Source organism: Cyprinus carpio, chromosome A24 (assembly GCF_018340385.1).
Source record: "Cyprinus carpio isolate SPL01 chromosome A24, ASM1834038v1, whole genome shotgun sequence".
In the NCBI taxonomy this organism is placed as follows: Eukaryota; Metazoa; Chordata; class Actinopteri; order Cypriniformes; family Cyprinidae; genus Cyprinus; species Cyprinus carpio.
This window is the reverse complement of record NC_056595.1, coordinates 25,296,056-25,316,932: the sequence shown is the minus strand read 5'-3', so window position 1 is coordinate 25,316,932 and position 20,877 is coordinate 25,296,056. Positions and strand designations below refer to the sequence as shown.

The 20,877-nt window shown below is 36.5% G+C and overlaps 1 protein-coding gene across 1 annotated transcript in view; it reads left to right on the top strand.

Annotated features, from left to right (window-relative positions):
• The first annotated feature begins 578 nt into the window (after positions 1-578).
• Positions 579-20,877, top strand: part of ptprma (protein tyrosine phosphatase receptor type Ma) — a 207,633-nt gene continuing 187,334 nt past the window's right edge. The window contains exon 1 of the mRNA XM_042714848.1: positions 579-1,030. Within this exon, the coding sequence (XP_042570782.1) occupies positions 949-1,030 (82 nt within the window). The 5' untranslated portion in view covers positions 579-948. The remainder of the gene's footprint in view (positions 1,031-20,877) is intronic.

The following is a 20,877-nucleotide window of genomic DNA, read 5'->3' as shown; positions in this document are numbered from 1 at the left end:
TTTCATGCGAAATTAAACAAAGAACAAACTGCCTTGTTTTAAAGCAGAGCTTTTCAGTCTTTTAAGATAAACACAAATATGATAATCCTCACGCAATGCACCCTCATCCTAATATTTGCTCTATATAGTTTCTTACAAAGACCCAGTTTATATAAAACAAAGCTTTCAGGAGGTGGTGGTTCCCTTTCAATTATCAGTTCTTAATGTGTGAAGAGTAATAATAGTGTAAACATTTTAATAATCTGAATATTTTTGGGATTTTAAGTTACATCATTACATTTTTTTTAATCTCAATGTGGTACTGTTATTCTAAATGTATTTATTTATTTAAATTTTAACCATTCAATTATATCAATATTTGTTTTTTTTTATTATGCTCATAAATTTTATTTTATATTTTCTCCAAGTAATTTCTGATGGACCCTCTGGCGCTCCCTTGTGGACCCCAAACCTGTAAGTTTCCTGCATTCAGACACTAAATACTGAGATGAATCAGTGATGCAGTGAGTGATTAAAGCATTTTTTTTGACAGATCCAATGTGCGCACACTCAGATTTTTTGGGGGGAATATCCACACTGATTTGTAACGCTGGGTAATTGCGCATCACACCCTCACAGCTCTCTACGAACTAAACTTCGGCTCAGTTCGGCTCAGTTCGGCTCGATCCGCTCGCTCCAGCGCAACTGGTTTTAGGAAGATCCCCAGTTAAACCAAAGTCTCTCTACGCGGAGACCCTGAGAACGCCACCGACGGAACGCGAGCACAAAACGCGGTGACGTCACGCCCCTCCGGCGGCGGTCCTAAAGTCGGTAACGAACACACGGACACAGTTCAACTAGTGCGAAGACGCAGACGGGGCTACGGGCGCGCCGCTGCTCAGACAAACGGGAGTAATTTCGGTTCGGCGCGAGAGGAGCGCGGGGTGGCGTTCGCGAGAGACTCCCGCGATGGATCGGAGACTTTTAGCGGCTTTTCTCTTCTCCTCCGTTATTTTCGGGATCTCAGCCGGAGCGCTTCACAAATCTCAAGGTAAGACCATCGGTTGTTTCTTTCCAAACACGTTCGCTGAAAGTTCCTCACGCGGAGGCTCTCCTCGGTCGCTCCGGCGGGCGTTACGCGTCGAATCCGTGACGCGTAACTTTAAACTTTACAAAGTTACTTTACTCGCGGCAGCGGCGCGTTTGATGTCTGAGTGAGCGCGTTACATTTCTCTCAGACGCCACAGCCCAAACTTTCCCAAACCTCCCGACAGATGAGGCTCATCCGCCTTCTGCCGAGAAACACCAGCCTCGTTCTTCTGGAAACGTTACATTTGTGTCTTCTGATAAATAACCGACGAGCATTCTTTGATAATGTGTTGCGCTTGGGTTTTGCGCTAATAGAGGCCATTGTAACATGGATGTTTTTATTTTATTTATTTATTTTTGTAAATGTATTACGGAATCCCAGCTAATAGGTAACGTTCTTAGGAAGAACAAACATTCTTCCATTAACGTTAATAGTTCTTTAATTATGTTCTCATCCCCTATTTTTAATGCGTTTTTTAAATGTTACTATTTGTTTCAGAACGCTCGAATAACCAGCGTTTTTGGACGTAACTTTACGAGAACGTTTGCAAAATGTCTCTAATAGCTGGGGTTCTAATTTTGACTTAAAACTGCGGTGGTGAGTATATATCAAAGTACCATAGTATTACCACACCGCGTTAAAACGGAACATTTTGGCTTCTTATCAGAAGCGAGCCGTTAGTTTCTGCGTTCCGTCAGTCACCGTGTTTAACTAGATAACAGACTCAAACACAGAGAGAGAGGCATGCCTTTGTGCTATTTTTATCTTTAGTTCTTCTATAATCTCATTTTGAACGCAAAGCAGAAGATGCAGATTGCAGGAGAGTGTTTCACTGCGTTTTCTCTCTGTCTTTATGAAGTTGTTTCTTTCTTTCCTAAAGTGCGTGTAGTAAACGAGCCCCATCTGTGTTTAATGAAAACCATGAGTCTTTGAGCGACCACCTCAGCTGTGCATTACATTTGTTTTTATCAATGACTTCAGTGTTGAAACGAGTCGGTTTGTAGATGAAGGATAAATAATGCAATCTGTGGCTTTTTGATGCCTTTGAATGAAATGAAACATTACTTTCATGCATGTTTAAAGAATAACGTAATTGTTTAACCTGACACAGCTTTAATCTCAGTAAACTGAATGGTTTTTGCAGATGTTTTGTAGGTTTATTCTGTATTTTGTGTCCTGATGGGGGCAGCAGTGCTCACACATGATGTGAGATTAACTCCAGATTCCTACAATCATACAAACCCCACAAAAATCCAGTGTATGAGATGCCTAGAACACATAAGTGGTTCTGCTTGTATTAGGGGTCCAACTCTTATGAAACCGGGAATTATTTTTAGGCATATTTTTATTATTTATTTATTTAGTTAACATTACCATATATGTTTGTTTTATAAAACATTAAAAAAAATATTATATTTATTATTATTACTTTTTAGTTATGATTGTTTACATGAATGCTTTAAATACAAATGAAGATGCATGATGAAAAACTGAAATGAACTGGTGCAAAGCTTTGGGATCCTTGTATTACATAAGTAATGGAATGCAAAGATGGAATCATTTGAGTGATTTTTTGCTTGTTTGCATGAGTTAGTTTGAAATATTTCATGTACAGAGCTGCTATTATATTCTCATTGATTTTTACGGAGAAAAACGGCTGAAATCAGATGAACTGCATTGCTCAAGCTCCTCTCGGAGAAAGAAAGCATTGTCAGTTTTCAGTTCGGATTCATTGACCGTCGCCCCCTGAGCAGGATGAGCATTATGGAGATTATTTTTGACTGGTGACGCAGAGGATATCCTGAGCCACACAGCCGTTAACAGCATCTTCCGTGGATTCAGTCACATGCAGCACATTGTGTTTGATTCACATTGTTCTCATCGTTGACAAGCTTGCATTCATCGTGACGGGCATCACCTGTGTGTTTTCTTCCCGACTGACTGCGTTAGTCAGTTTCCTTTAATTAGTCCGAATCATGTTCATGGAATGTTTCCAAGACTCGGGGGAGTCTGAAATAAGATCTGTGTTTTAACTGAAGGAGGGCAGCTGATTTTAAGGGCCGAAGTTGCGATAGTTAGCCATCGTCTGCCAAAAAGCATTTCTGCGCCCTTGTGCAGAATTCCAGTCCGGCCTCTCAGTGTTTGTTGTGTCTGAGCTCTGCAAATGATTGTGTTGAGGTGTGTGACTTCCTGTGACCGCATTCCAGCAAAACACACACACACACACACACACACACACACACACACACACACACACACACACACACACACACGGACTAAAACATGACTAGAAAGCCATCGACCTCTAACATGAATCGTTTAGGAGCCAAATGACCTTTTGTATTAGTTGGCAAGTCACAGAGTTGCTCTTTATAGAGGCACAGTCATCTACGCTCACATCTGACCTACTGCAGTTGTTGAAGAGCAACAGAGATGCAGTAAGTGCTATCATTTTAAATTAATAAATTACTCTGTTTTTCTTGACTGACTGATTCAGAGTCGTTTGTTCATGAATCAGGCATCATGGGCCGAGACAAAAACACAAACAGATGCAACAAACCCTTTTCACAGACTGTGATGCGTTTACAACATTAATAATGTCATCTAGCAAATATTTAGGCCTGTTTATTTTATAATTTAATGTCTATTTATAAAACCATAAGACTTTAGCCATTCATGTTTACTTTAGTGTTCAGGTTGTCGTGTTTGTCTTTCTGTTTCCTGCTTTTGTTCCTGCGTCAGCAGGAATTCATCTGAACCTTTAAAGTCAACATTTTATTGACTAAGTAAAAGAAGCATTATTTTTCACTGGAGGAAGTGTTATTATGGATTATAGACTCTATGTATTTGAGTTAAAAACGTCTTAATGCTGGATTTGTTTCAGCTTTTGTTTTCTCCAGATGTTAACTGATGGACTGGAGTGCTGTGGATTACTTGTGGATTATTGTGATGTTTTTATCAGCTGTTTGGACTCTCATTCTGACGGCACCCATTCACTGCAGAGCATCCATTGCTGAGACACTGATGCAGTGACACATTATTACAAATCTGTTCCCATGAAAAAACAAGCAAATGTTAAAATTTAGTTGCATTTGCAATCATTTCAGTCACTTTCTGCATATATGTGCCGGTAGATTGTGTGTGTGTGTGTGTGTGTGTGTAGGATTGTTTGTTAGTGTGGAAGTTGCTGAGTAAACAGCGCTGTACTAATGAAACTCCCTCATCCTCGGGTGGGCTGCAAACGAGCATAAAAGCTAATGAATCAGCCGCTTCCACTAACACAGGCCTGCTGTGGTGCACAAGGTGGACAGGTGGTCCGCCAGCGGCTTCGTACCATCGCGCCACGAGCATAAATAAACAAGCACTAGGTGATTAAACTCTAATAATACGACGGCCGCTGTTCGGCGAAGTTAAGCCCCTTTGTAGGTGATGGTATCGAGCTCAAAAACACAGCTAATTAATCCACAATGGGCCGATGCTGTCCCAATTTCAAAGGCTTTTTTGGTAGCGAGTCTCGTTTGATACTCTCAGCCCACCGTCTCGCTCCGAGCAGGTGAACGTTCGTCTGAACACAAGCGAATATCTCCATTACTGTCAGCCTGCGTCTGCAGAGCTGTAATGGGCCTCGTTTGACTCATTAACAGTTCGCCGGGCCTAGTTTAACTTCACTGCAGAACTTTTCTGTGTTTTCCTGACCTAATTATGATCAGGCCATTGTTTCTTGAAGGGTAGACGCGGCCCTAGTTTTTTTGACAGGAAGTTGTCCCCCTTCAGCATCGAGGCGAGAGATGAAAGCCGCGCAGGAGAGCAGAAGTTTCCTCCATGTGTTCGTCTCCCACATTTGTTGCCAAGCATCGATGCCGGGCGCTAATCCCAGAGATTTATTTATGTTGACGCTAAATAGAGGAGGCGTAAATATTTGAGCTGCACGCGAGGACCGTGTCGGTGCAAATTGTTTTTTTAATGACACTCTAATTATTTCTCACATGTGTTTATAGTGAACCTCATCGAGCGGGGGATGTTTGCTGAGTGCTTTAGTGTTCAGGTCTGTCCTTCTGTTTCCTGCTTTTGAACCTTTATAGTCAACATGAAACGCTGTGTGCATCTCATTCTGTTGACATATTTGTGAGTAAAACAGGATATTGATTACTGATTGCATCTTGTAAAGACGTTTTTAATACGAAGGGTGAAAATTTAATCTTGATTGAGGGCCGTGGGCCAAAAGCAAATGTTACATTATATCCAATTATATATTATATTAAAACGTTTAACATTTATTTCTTTTAATAATAAAACATATTTTTAATGATTTCTAATCATATTTTGTCATGTTATAGTTTGCATTTCAATGCAAAAATAAAACAAATATTTCTAAAACAAAAATATAAATTGGAATTTTTTTTTTTTTTTTCTCCCATATTTTGTTCCATCCTCTCGTGATAAGGCATGGTGTGCCAAATCAAAGATCATCCCAGTGCAACTTTAGTCTTTTCTGGTGTAAAGTGTACAAATAAGGCCAGATTTGAATGTGAGTTTGCTAAAACAATTCTATTCTGCCATGAGTTTATATTGTCTTAATTGGAAAGTAAATGCTTGAACTCTTAAAAATAAAGATTCCATGAAGAACCTTTTTAATCAATTGTGTCTTTTGATTGTTAGTGAGGTTCTTTATATTATTAACATGTTCTCAACACTAAGAAGATCATTGTTCTTTTATAGATTCTCTAAAGAAACAAAAATGGATCTTGTATGGCATCTGTTTCTGTATTTCATGTTGTTTCCATCATAAAGCGCTCAGTCTGGTTCAAGGTAAACCAAGCTGGCTGTTTTATTTTCCTGCTCTCTGCGCTCATGTTATTTTGTGATGATGAACAACAGTAGTTTTTTTACTCTACATATATGTTGTTCTTTTGTGTAGGGGCAGTGTGGTGTGTGAGTGTGGATTTAATTGCATTAATAATCCAATCATTGAGGGCTGACATTGAACCTGTCCTTTCAGAGCGCCGGCCTGAAATGCCTGAACAGTTAGAGCCAGAATGGAGGCCTTTTCCATTTTAATAATGGCACATGTTGTTTAGAGTCCCGTGCTGCTGCATGAATAACGTCTCAGTAAAACGCACGAGGAAAATCAGGCTGGAGACTGTGTATTCAGCTCACAGCCTTCACATTGCCCTCCTCCCATTGCATTCTTAATTAGTTTTCCACAAGATGAATACAAGAACGTAACAGCTATTTTTAACTGTAAATGCTTGTTTGTGGTTATGTGCATGTTGTTTGATAGATGCCACCAGTGCAGTCCTTAGTTTCAGTCCAGGATTTGATGTTATATTCAAATCAATGCATTTGTATGGTTGTAAGTGCATCAGTCGATGATCGGATGTTCTAAACACTCATAAATGTATGCAGGTGAGTGTAAGTTTGGAGAAGTCCTGCATGCATCACCAGAAAGCTCAAAGAATTAAGAAATGAAACATGCATTGATGAATTGCACACAATAAAATCATGCATTTGAATTCTCACTTCATGGAAATGCACAGGAGACTTCAGTAGAGCTTGATGTTAACATGTTGAAACTCAAATGCACGGTGCATGCAGATGTTGCATTGTAATAAAATCAAAGCATGTGCATCGCACAGAAGCATATTTTTAATGTTTCTCTTGCCTGAATCTATCTTTGTGGATTTTATTTTGAAGCAGCTGGCTGTCTAGATGTTTGCAATAGAGCTGTAGTTTTTCTGTAGCATCTGCGGAGCGCAGGAACAGTGAAGCACAGATGCTGCTGATGCAAGCATTCACTGTGGAGCAGCGCGCCGGAAAGGTATTCACCAAAGGGAGCCGGATCATTAATAAACATTATGCAAAATATGTATGTAATTTGTAAAATTAATATTGAACTGAAATAAAACTGCAGCATTAGTATTTCTTATTGAAGCTCCTTCTGGAGGAACTCTCGCAGCGCTGGGTGTCTTTTTAACCTTGAATTGGGTGCTTACAGCGGCTCCAGGGGCTTTGGAGGAGCAGGCGAAGGGGATTCTATCCTAAAAAAGACTGTTAAATGTGCCCAATAACAGCTGAAAGGCAAATGCGTGTAAATATTTAATTGGGCATTATACAGTTTTTTGAGTTTAGCCCATCCTGAGAATAAAACCAAATGCTTTGATGTGGAGAAACATACCTCAAACGTGAATTTGTTACATTGGAAATTTCTAAGAACGTGTAGGTAACGTTCCCAATAAAAGTTATGAAATATTTCTTATCGTTCAAAACATCTAGTTTTAAAAAAAAAAATATTTAGAAAAGTTTTTTTCTTAGTCATGCAAATGTTACAGGAGCATTGTGTTTTATCATTGGTTCTCTGAACGTTCTGAAACTAGTCGTAACATTAAAAAATGTTAGATGAACTAAAACGTTTCAGGAAAAAAAAAGTGTTTGTGCTAACGTTTTTAAGAACATTATTATTAGAGACCAGATAATGTTGTATTTACGTTACTGGAAGAATGGTTGCTCATTAAGTTATGAAAACATCATTTTTAAATATTCTCTGAACGTTCAAAACAGTTTTTTAGAAACATTTTATTCTTTGTTTTATGAACGTTAAGGGAACATTATATGTTATTGTTTTGGAAACATTATGGGAACGTTACTTTTGAATAATCTCTGAATGTTCTGAAACAAGTAGTAAAATGTTAGACAAACGTAAAAAAAACAGATATAAATAACAGTTTTGCACAGTGTTTTGAGAATAATTTCGAATGAACATTCTATTTAAGTTGTTTACGTTAAGAAAACATTACTTCTGAATCTTTAAAAACGTCCAGTTTTAAAAATGTTTTAGAAACATTTTATCTTGGTTATACGAACGTTAGGGGAACATTCCATTTTAGCATTTGGCTAACATTATTGGAACGTTACTTTTAAATGTTCTGAAACGAGTCGTAACATTTGTGACCTGTGCTGGCAAAATGAGTCACAATGTCTCCATTAAAAGACCTTTAATATGATTTATGATTTGTTGGAATCAGACGAAAAATTACTGAGCTACACCTGTTTGAAGTCAATAGAGTCAGGGAAAGTCAATTAGAGAGTTAAAATAGAGTTAAAATTTTTCTGAAGGTTCCAAAACAAAATCACCTGCAGCGCTGCGTCTTTTCCTCCAGTTCTTTTCTTAATAATAATTACTAATACATTAATAATCACAATATAGCTCATTTTAGCTGATCTTTATTATAAATAAGAACAGATGCAAAAAACAAAACAAGTAATCAAATGTATAAATCGCTTTAGTCTGTTAATTACAAATAAACTGATTATTAAAACTACAAAAGCAGTTCAATCAAGAGCAGGGAGTGATTCCCTCTTTATTTTTAGATTAACATTAATGAGGCGGCCGATATTATAATACACAGATCTAATATAATGTTACACATCAGGTGTTTTCCCCAAACGTTCACTTAATTAAGACCCAACAGATTATGTTTTCATGGATACTTAAATACTGTAACTCTGTGTATATTTATCGGGATCGCGCAGTCGGAAGTATCTTTATGTGGCGCTTCAGATAACTGTAAACGTGTGAAACAAGCAGAGAAATGGTACTTCTCTAAGAAAACGTACAAATAAAGATAATTAAACATTTAAAATTATTATTTGGAGCATTGAGATCGCTAGACGAGGGCTTAATGAACAAATTTTATGTGAAAACTCCATTTCTTTTTTTTTTTTGCTTGTAGCTCAAAATTAGCCCCGTGTGCATTCCCACTCATTTTGCCAGCACGGGTCACATTTAAAACATTTCGAGATTATTATTATTACTTTGAACAAATGTTCAGTGGACGTTACTGCAGGAGCGCTTGTTTACAACTGGCTAGAAGTCACAAAAAGCCCCTTTGTTTGCACCTTTCCTCCGTTTTGGTGGCCGTTTCAGTATTCCCTCCTGCTTTTCTTGTGGCACTTGTTCCGTGTGCCTGTTTTTGGGTCATTGTCACTGTTCTCCGAGCAGGAAGGATATATGGATTTATGAAGCGCCCCAGGACATGGTCTGCTCCTTAACACCTCATATTTCATCTGCTCCTGATGGATGAAACCCTGTATGTATGTCATCCATTTATACGCGCTCAGACGAGGAGGGACGTTTGAAGGAACTGGAGGGGAATCTCTTGTGGCGTGGGCAAAGTTAAGTGAGGTTAAGAACTCTTCAAAATTAGAGCAGCTGAGCGTTGTAGGGGCTAAATGTGTTACCAGGAGGAGAGCGAACCGCAGCGGGTGGCCTTTAAGATGATAGCTTTATAAAAACGCTTCGAGTTAACCAGACGTTTCCGGCTGTGGCTCAGTCTTCAGGTGTGATATAGAAGAAGAGGCCCTTTAAGTCAACATGAAACCACTTCTGCAACCCATTCTGCTTTCATGATGTGGCAAATCTTCAAATGAAACGCAATACTCCAGTCAAACAGTGCAGGGTGGGAGATGATTTGATCTTTTGGGAATTGATGGGATGGTTCAAATCTGTCATTTATTCATTCTAAACCTGTATGGCTTTCCTTCTTTCTTCTGTGCAACACAAACAAGGATATTATAAATAACGCTTACAAACGAACAACACTGGATCCCACTGACAAAAAACATTTCAAGTCGAGTTGAATTTATCTGTATAATGCCTGCACATTGTTTCAAAGCAGCTTTACAGAAAATCATGGTTCATCTTATGTCTTCCTGCCTCGTTTAGCAGATTAGAGGTGGACAGTAATATAAATTAGGCTATATTTTGCGACAATACACGCAATCAAGCTTCTGAGATTTGCTGTTTAGTGTGTGTCTATATCACTTTAATAATATGTATTCAACTTTATATATAGAGCTTTGCAATAATAGAATCCCTTTTTTTTTAGAATAGGCAATGTTTTTTTGTTTTCCACAGAAGGGAGAAAGGTTTTAAAGATATGAGGCGGGAGTAAATAAAGAAAGAATAGTGATTTTTCCATTAACTATTAATAAATTAACATTAAAAGTATTTAAAACATGATTCACGATGACTGCTGACACATGAACGCTTTGGTAACATTCCCATTAAGTTACGAAAATGTTATTTTTAAATGTTCTCTGAATGTTCAGAATGTCCAGTTTTTTAAATGTTCCAAAAACGTTAAAGGAACATTCCATTTTGGAAACATTGTGGGAATGTTACATTTGAATCTTCTCTGAATGTTCTGAAACATTTAAAAATAAAAATGTTAAATGTGACTTCGTTTCGTGAGCAATGTATAGGCTAAATAATGTTTTAGTGCTAAAGTTTTGAGATATTAAAAGATAACATTCTTGTAATGTTACTGGAAGAACATAACTTCGAGGGAACTGTTATTTAGGCCATTTTAGCTCAATTTAACATCATCTTAGTCATGTGTTTCCGAGCTGTAGATTGTGTTGTGAATCTTGTAGTTTCAGAACAGACAGATTATTATATGAGAGGTTTTTTTGGATTCTCCAAGCACGGATGTTACGCTGCTCCTCCCAGTGGAGCAAAGAATTAGTTTTAGTGTTTTTTTCCCAAAGGGTTAGTCTAGCAGATCCTTTCTGTGCGCTATCGTAATGCTTCAGGAGCCAGCAGCATGAGATGAGCCCCTCCTCAATGATAAACCAGGCAAATCTCTACTGGGGAAATCCAATAGATGCCAAATTAAGCAAATCCCTGTTTAGATCACTGAAGAAAGGGAAATCATTCTGTGTGGCGATGCTTCCAACTTCTTGTCCAAACTTCTCAGAGCGTCCCAGAGCCGAGACAATAACCGAAGCGTATCGCACAGAAACCAGGCAGCTTTGTTTGCTGGTCGAGTTGAAGACGAGCAGAAGTGACACAGAACTGGCAGCAGTCTCCCTCCAGGACGTCTAAACTGAGAGCTGCCAGGTGAAGCTCGCTGACGAGATGCTGCAGGAACATGTGCGAGATGAAGCCGACTGAGGGTCATTTGGACGGGCAGCAGATAAGAGCCGCAGGTCTGTCCGCGGGCGCTGCATTAACAGCCAAAGACCCCAAAGCTGCCTCGGAGGCCTGAACCAACACAACGGCCGCTGCGCTCGCTCACTTACACACTCGGCCTGGAAGTCGAGACCGAATGATCGTGTTTCTGAGATCAGCACACATAAAAGCCTTTGTGAGCAATTCAGCACTCATTAATGCAGATTAGTTTGTGTGCAACACATCTGTTTTATTCCGGCCAGAATCACATCGTATACTAATTAACCTACTGGTCAAAACTTTGGCTGCATTTATTTGATACACTAAAAACAGTGAAATATTATTGGAATATAAACTAGCTGGTTTCTGTGAATATCTGTTAAAATGTAATTCATTGCCGTGTATTTTCAGCATCATGATCTTCAGAAATCATTCTAATATGATGATTTGCTGCTCAAGAAACATTTCTGATTATTATCAATGTTGAAAACAGAATATTTTTGTGGAAACTGTGATGCATTTTATTTTTCAGGATTCACAGATGAATAGAAAGTTTAAAAGAACAGCATTGAAATCTGTCACATTATAAATGTCTTTACTGGCACTTTTGATCAATTGAATGCGTCCCTGATGAATAAAAGTATTGATTTTTTTTTTCTTTTATCTTACCCCATCAAAAATATAGTGTATTTGCATAAAAAAATATTGTGCAGCACTGTTTTCAACATTGATAATAATCAGAAATGTTTCTCTAGCAGTAAATCATCATATTAGAATGATTTCTGAAGATCATGTGACACTGAAGACTGGAGTAATGATGCTGAAAATACAGCTGCACATCACAGAAATAAATTACACTTTAACAGAGATTCACACAGAAAACTGCTGTTTTACATTAGAATAATATTTCACAATTTTTACTGTAATTTTGATCAAATAAATGCAGGCTTGGAGAGCAGAAGAAACTTCTTTCAGAAACTGTAAAAAAATCGTAATCCCTCCACACTTTTGACTGGCAGTGTATAAATCTGTATCTTCCCAGGAGCGCTTGAAGCGTTTCTCTCTCTCTCTCTGTCTCTCTCTGTCTCTCTCTGTCTCTCTCTCTCTCTCTCTCTCTGTGTCTCTCTCTGTCTCTCTCTCTCTCTCTCTCTCTCTCTCTCTCTCTCTCTCTCTCCAGTAATGACCGCTTCATTTCCTCATAAATTGGCACCAGCCGTTATTAAAGCAGGGGGGTAGTTTGTTTTCTTGATGGGGGGAGACGCCCTTCTCTTGGGTTTATCCGTCATGTTGTTTCCCAGCATGCAGCACAGAGTGTTGTGTTCTGTGGCTTTCATCCCATCATGGCTAATTTGTTCCCATCTCTTGAGAGGGTGGGTGTTTTGTAAGACTTTCCTTAAAATGAATGAATAAGTAAACTGGGTCATTATGGCCTCGTCCAAATATTCCAAACTCTCCAACTCCCTCTTCAGTCTTCGGTAAACTGCATGATCCAGCCACCCTTACAGTTAACATCAAACTGTGTCCACAACCCCCTTCACTGCCAGAATCTGACTCATTTATACTTTGAAATGAGGGGAAAAAAGGTCAGACGGGATTGGATTTGATTGTGAAAGTGTTATTCCTTTGAAAGTGGGCTTGATAAAACTGAGCTTTTTAATACAGGGTCCTTAAACTCAGTTTTTATCATTAATTTAAGGTTTTATCATTAATTTAAGGTAATGGTAATGTATTGTATTAGTATTGTAATTAGTCTTAATTATCAATTTAAGTGGTCTTAAATTAGAAATTTCAAAATAAGAGTGCATTACACATCATTTATAATCAAAAGTCCCACATTATGCACAAAAATCTTTCTTTCTATTCCGTTCCCTCCTTTTTTTTTTTTTTAAATATGTGTTACAATAAACTGTATCTGGTATTTAATAAGAAGCTTAAGAACAGTTTATTGTGTAACCAAACTATAAATAATAAAAAAGAAAGAAAGAAACAGAAAAATACACTGGGTTACTTTTATTTTGAAATGTCAAATTTAAGAAATAACTAATACTTTTTCATACTATTTAAGACTTTTTATGACCTTCAATTTGATACAATGGAATTTAGCAGTATAATTTTTTTTATTGTTTTCTTTTCATCAAATTATTTTTTATTTCAATTTATTGTAATGTTTGTTTTATGTATATAATAATCTGGTGATGGCTTTTCTTTAAAAACACTATTATTATTATTAGCAAAGTGCATCATCATTTGACTTCTAACTCGTGTGTATAAATATTAATATATTAGTATGCAAAATAATTTCACTACATATGCATGTATTAAGCATGTCTGTAGTGTTTTAAATGTTTAAGCATCGACTCAGTTTTGCTGATAATCAGTGAGTTATATTGAGATTGAATGGGTTCTGTATGAACATACAGTTTTAGTTTCATTTAAATTTGATTTCAAAAACTCTGCACATATCCTTTAATATATCTACATGTCCACAAGGTGTAAGTGATGTCAGATACTTTTCGTAACACCTGTAATGTGTATTATGAGAATAAATGATGAGACTTTAAGATCAGGGCGGTTTGAAGGTGTAATTATCGTTACAGCGAGGTGTTTACAGCTGTATATATCCACAGTCACACTGCAGTGGTGCAAGTAATGAGGGCATGTGTTCACCTGCAGCTCCTCTCACCCGGGGACATGGATTAAAGTGAAGCAGTTTGGTTTGTTGTCAGATTCTTAAGTGTTGCTTTCCCGCGCGGCCCCTGCGGAGGGTTTACTCGCTGGAACTGAACAGGGAAGGTCTCTCGCAGCTAATCGAGTCCAGCCACCGGCTCTTCAGCTGCTGCTTTTAGTCACTGGAGGGCCGTAATAGCAAACAGCAGGAAGCGTGGAAGGGAACAATGCGGCGTGCATACAAACAAACCTGCTCCGAGAAATGAAGACGTTCAGAACAACTGACCGACATCCAGAGCGCTCCGACCCAAACTCACGGCTGACTCCTGCTGAACATGAGCGCGTGAGATCTGCAGATTAATGCTTTTAATAGATGCTGCCGGTCTGTTTGAGGATATGAATCTATATTTCCCATGATGCTCTTTATGGTCTGTTTTTGTTTGGTTTTATGGCGGAATATGGTCTGTTGAGTTTATAGTGACCAGTTGTTTTTGTCAGATTTTATGATGTCGAATTGAACTTTAATTCATCAGCATTTGATTTTGTATATGCATTTTATACACACACACACACACACACACGATATAGAGTATTATTTTTATTCTCACAGAATATTCACAGTACATCACAGGTAATATTATTGTTAAAATAATAACAATAATAAAAATAGCATTTATTAAAATTAAAATTACTGCAATATTTTAACTGTCAGAAATGTCCATGTATTTCAAATTTAAAAACTTTTAAATTATAATCATTAAGTATAAAATAATTAAAGAATGAAATGATAATTAAGTATAAAATTAAGTACAATCAACTTGGTTGTAAAAGTAATTTCAACTTAAATTCTAATCAAATAAAAAAAAATCAAGTTGAATTTAATATAACTTAGATACAGTATATTATTAATTATTAATTTATTAAGCTTAAATTACAATTCAAAGAAATTCAACAGGTAATGGCATTCTTTTCATTTAAGCCTCTTCTGCTTCTTATTCCTATATGATCTTCTTTGAGTTCCAGTTCATTTGAATTCTATTGTCTTGAAATCATATCTGAATTTAAATTCTAGTTCCTGTTTGCTACCTCAAATAGTAGTGAGCAGCACCGACTTTCCCCCCGAATGCCAAGAGAATTGCTTCGGTATCCATGAGATCAAGTTCCTGTCACTTCCTGAACAAAGCCTGACTGTAAGAGCACAGATGGATGTGCTATTATCTCCTCTCTAAAGAACCGGCTCAAGCTGAAGCTTTAATGAAACTGTGACACGGCTAATTGCTGTAAAGGAACGTGTGTGTGTGTGTGTGTGGGGGGGTTGTCTCGGTCTGTCAGTGGTTTGGCAGCAGTCAATGTTCCCTAAACCTGTGTGTTTGGCGGTCCGGATCTCCTCCTGTGGGCCGGAATGATGTCATCCCGTCATGGAGGAATCCGTTTCCACGAGCCTGACGTCTTTCTGACACTTAAATTGCACAGAGAGCCGAGTGTGACAGACGCGGAGCTCACCAGTTAGTGTTCAGAATGCCACGGCGCACGACGAACCCTCATCAGTGCAGAGCAAGAGTTCTTTTCCCTGTGATTATAAAGACAGTGGGACATTTAGAGCTTCTGTGTTCGTGAGATCTGCGTTTAAGGGCTCAAGTGTCGTTTTGCTGAGTCTATATGTGTGTTTGGCCAAATGGCACTGATTACTGAACACACAGCTGTTTATCTTCATGAAAATCACACGTCAGCACTTTTACACAGAGACCCTGAAGCCCAGGACAGCCTGGGAAGGGGATCTTTCTAGTTGCTGTAATTATAGGATCAGTGTATGTGAGATTACAGGCACAAATACTAGTGTCCTGGCTTTGGCTTTACTCTGAACTATAAATGTTCTTCAGTAGTTCCTCATCGCAATTGTTGCATTTATAAACAACCACAGTTTTATTTTTTCTTATTTTTAATTAAATAAATATAGTCTGTATGTCGCAAAAGGCCACAGCATTTGAGAAGATTTTGTAATTGAGAACATATTAAAAACTTTTCCTTTTAAAGGCACAGTATGTGAGATTTTTGCATTAAAATATCCAAAAACCACTAGGACAGTGTTATATAATTTATTCAGTTGTGTTCTTACATTATCCCAAATGTTTCCAACTATTTGTAAATCCAGAGAAATTCGCGACTTTAACCAAGACATGGTTTGTGGCTTTGTGTTGACTTTTAATGGCGTCATATCCACGTTATCCTCTGTTTCCACTTTTACTGCTGCAGAAATCTCGTGGAGAAATGCGTAAGTAATAGTTGTAGCGTCTAGCAAGCCATTGTCTACCAAGTCGCTATGGAACATGATTCTTTTCTGCCAATACAGGGCTTGATGAGTTAAAAAAATTAAAAAAGAACTTTTTTACAACTGTAAAAATTTTAATATTATAATAAATAAATGTAATTATTAATAATTAATTAAAAAAAATCTCACAGTACATTTCAATAGCATATTACAATGGTAATGTATTTATTATTATTATAATTATTATTATTATTATTATTATTATTATTATTATTATTATTATTAATTAAAACATTAAAAAGAACCACAAAAACAGATGATGTATAATAATAATAATAATAAAATTTATTTTACAGTATGATATTATATTTATTATTATCATTATTATTAATAATAATAATAATAATAATAATAATAAAAATAAAATATATTACCATTTTAATGCATCATTGAAATGTACTGTGAAAAATACTAATATAATATAATTAATTAATAATAAAAAACAACAAAAACATTGTAAATTGTAAACTGTAATGGGTCAATCTTTTGCATCTGCTTTAAATTATATATACATATGTTTTTTCTCAATATGAAAAAGCATTTGCAACCCATTTACCTTTCATAATATGATCTATTCCTGAGTGAAACATGAGCAAAATTTCATTTTGATGAAAGTTTTTCTTCTTCTTTGGAACGACGAATCATTCACAGTAAGACCAGGAACGTTTCGTAGGAAACTCAGTTTCTTGTGTTGATTTAGTGCTCTGTGCTCGGTCTCAGCTAATAATGTTCAGAAGCGGTTTGTTTGTGTGTGACATTGTTTGAGGCGAGGCGGTGATACAGAGGCAGATTCACGCGGGATGAGACCTTTGTGAGCGACGGTAAGCAGGAGTAGGACTCCGGTGGATGCTTCGGGCCGGGTGTGACCTTCTCACTGCAGGAGAGCTGTGGGAATATCACTCCTCCGACAGCACAGATCCGCCACCGTACTGGATTGTGTCTCCGTCAGGAGAGACGGCGTGTCAGCGCTGACCTTTCACAGACATTCGCCTCTGTGTGTGTGTGTGTGTGTGTGTGTGTGTGTTATAGTGGCACGCTGTCAAACCACCTGCTGCGTGTTTCTCTGGGTCGGGACCCCTCCACAGCCTCTGATCTTTTCATGCAGGCCCTCGGATCTGTCATCTGTGAATGTTTGCATCAGGTTCCCAGCGGCTCGCGTGAACATGTGCAGCTTAGCCGTCAGGTTTGACATCCGCGGAGTGATGCATGATCTCGTCTTCTGCCTCTCTCACTCACAGTTTCCAGCTTTGACAGCGATGAAGCCCAGACAAAAGAAACCCACCGTATTCTGATTACTAGAAAGTCATACCCAAAATCTCCTCTGTAAAAGCCTCTAATATGCCATAAATTTAAACCATTAATTAATTGAATAAAGCCAGGATTAACATTAATTCAAAGGGAAAGCGGTTTTATTTTTGCAGTTTTTAAGGCAAGACATAAGAGCCAAAAGGTTTTTCATACACTGTTCAATTTTGAGATTTTGGGCCATTTAGCTTTTCATAACATGTTGTTTTAGACTAGTGCAACAAAGTGTAAATAAAATAAACTCACAGTAAAATAAATGTACAATAAGTGCAATAAAATAATTTTTGTGAATGTTTGATCTATTTGCGTCTGTAGATTTCAATTACAGTACATATAATTAAAAGAGTTTTTATCTCCACTTCAGCAGCTCTTACAAACACCAAAACTTAGAGTTTTATTCCTCTCTATATTCTGAAGGTTTTTACTGAGGGGTTTGTTTATATATAATTTACACTGATTTATACATCATTTTATTTCCAAAAATATGGTGAAAATGCATATATTTAAAGGCTGTGAGTTTTTAATCTCCACTTAAGCAGCACTTACAAACACCAAAACTTAGAGTTTTATTCCTCTCTATAGTCTGAAGGTTTTTACTGAGGGGTTTGTTCGTTTGTTATTTATATTGTTTTATAGTGATTTTTATTACCTTTTTATTCCCTAAAACATGGTGATTTATGATTCTGATTTATGGAGTGATAAAAAGAGAAATCCAAAACCCCCTCTAGAAAAACCTTGAACTCTAACATTGCAACAAAATCAAACAAAAATTTTGAACCTGGCTTTTTCCAATTAATACATGAATTCAAAGGAAAATGTTTTATTTTTCATATTGGCAAATTGTTTTCTTTCATTTTTTTTAAGCGTGATGTCTTAAGGCAAAAGTCTTTAATGAACTGGGCGATTTTGAGATTTTGGTCTATTTGTCCTTTTTTATAACATGTTAGTTTGGTGAAAAGAAATTCCAATAAAATAAACACTTAAAAGTGTATTTTGGATATTTTATCTATTTGCGTCTGTAGATCTCAAATTCATTCCATATCTTTAAAGGTTTTAATCTCCACTTCAGCAACACTTACATACACCAAACTTAGCAGTTTTATTCATGTCTGTATTCTGAAGGATGTGACTGAGAGATTTGTTCATATATCATTCACACTGATTTATACAACATTTTATTCATAAAAACATGCTGAAAATGCATACATTTAAAGGCTGTGAGTTTCATCTCCACTTCAGCAGCACTTACAAACACTAAAACTTAGAGTTTTATTCCTATCTATATTTTTATTGTTTATGTTTTTGATGGGTTTTTTTTTTTTTTATTAATTCTTGTTTATTTATAAATATTTTTTTTTATTTATTAATAAAAACATTGTTGTCAGTATTTTCTTAGTAAATCCAAAATCCTTTCTCTAAAAACCATTAACTCTAAAATGTCAACAAAAGCAAACAAAAACCTGGCTTTTCCCAAGGTTCAGATTTATGTTTTGGAAATATATGCAAATTAGTGTGCATTTTATTAGATAATGTCACATTTGCATATTTAAACATAACATTTAAGAAAATGCAAAAAATGCTTGCAGTTCTTAATGTAATCAATCAACTAGGGAGGTGTGATGATATCTGTTAGTTAAATCTGTTACCTTGTTCACCTGTAGTGTCTTAACTTCATTCTGACTTGAATTTCTCTTCAGTTTGGCTTGAAACACCCAAACACTCACAGGAACAGCCTTAGATCTTAATTAACTCTCCAGAAACACCAACCTTGAGTCCATTGCAATTCCCACAGGGATTTCTTTTGATGTATCGCTGATCGCTCCAATTATATTTGCGTCTGATGCATTGGAAAACCTTCGGTGAAAGTAGCGCCATGTGACCTGATTTCTGTGAGCTGGAACACTACACTGGAAAATAAGCAAGAGAAAACTCTTAAACGCATAATCGCTGGGATATTTACAGGCTGTAAAACAAGACACCCACATTTCAGTGTTTCTTATGTTATATCCATTAAGAGCCTGTCAGGTTTTTTATAGTTAACTACATTGAAAAAAAAAAACATATTATATATTGAATTAGTTAGCATTTCTTCTGTAGTAACAAAAAGTAGGGTATAAAAAACTTAAACCTTTTAAACTTATTATTAAAATCCATATAGACATGTTTAAAGAAACTAATAAAAATGACCAAAATACACAAAATGTTTTTTTTTATACCTTTTTATTTATATATGAATTTTATTTTGTAATTTGTTGTATTGTAGCTAGATGCCAAGGCAACATTTCTTATTTTCATTTGGTTTAACTTAACTAAAATAGCTAAAAATTTTTGAAAAAAATAAAAAAATAAAAAAAAACTTTTTTAAAAAACAAAAATGACAAAACCCCCCAACAAAATTGCTAAAAATGTAACTAAAAATATAATATATATTTAAAATATATAAAAAACTTAAACTTATTTTATTTCAGCTAGTTGTCAAGGCAGCATTTCTCATTTTCATGTAGTTTAACTTGCCCTAAAAAAATTAATAAAAAAAAGACAATGACAAAAACACAGAAAATTACTAAAAGTGTAACTAAAATTTAAATAAAAATTTAAAACAAAAAGAATAATAAATTAAATATTAATAAAAATGAAAATGGAAAATATAAACTAAAAAAAACAAATTTAATATAATATTAAAAAAGAAAACTGAAAATATAAAAATCAAAACTAATCTAAAATAATAATACAAAATAATAGTATCTCAGTGATACTAAAATAGCAACCAGTAAGAATAGGAGTGAAAGCTCAAGACACAAAGAAAACTTCTCAAGTTATTTTTCCCAGAGTGGAAACAGTGTCAAACTTCGGTTCATAAGCACGAGTGTCCTAAATTGGCAAACTTCCCCGTCTAGGGAGCTGTATCTGTGTTTCACTGGGCCTCACATTAAGATTTGTTGCTGAATGCTAAATGAGGAGCTTAGGGCTGTCAAACGCCTGCTACTTCAATTTAAGTTCATTTAGTCTGAGCCGTTAATAATGAATGAACAAACTGAAGTCAATAGTGCAGGTTCATTTGTCGCCCTATTGATTACAGTGCTCAAATCAGAGCGAGTGTGTGTGTGTGTGTGTGTGTGTGTGTGTGTGTGTTCTCGAGGTGAAGGATTTCATCATTTCTGCTTCTCCTGGGAAGGATTGCTTCAGCTCGACCGGGGAGGTTTGCTGTCCGTTCCCCGTTGGGATCTTGGCTTTAACTCCACATTCCTTTTTAATAAACCTCAGTGAGGAAACATCCAAGTCAGCAGTGCTGTAGGACTCTCTGTGTTTAGGTAAAACTGCGTTTCTGCCCACGTGTATTTCACCATTGTGAGTTACTGCCCTGAAATGCCAGTTGTGAGATGCTTTAGGAGGCGTTTTCCAGTAAATGTGGATACTCCCAGTTTTACTGCGATTGTGAGAACATTGTACATTTGGCTTTAAATAGAGCACGTTTAAATGCTTCTTTGTAGTGTTAGGAGTGATCAAACCTATCAAAAATCATCTCGCAGCGTTTGTGTTCCAGCTGTTTTGCACTCC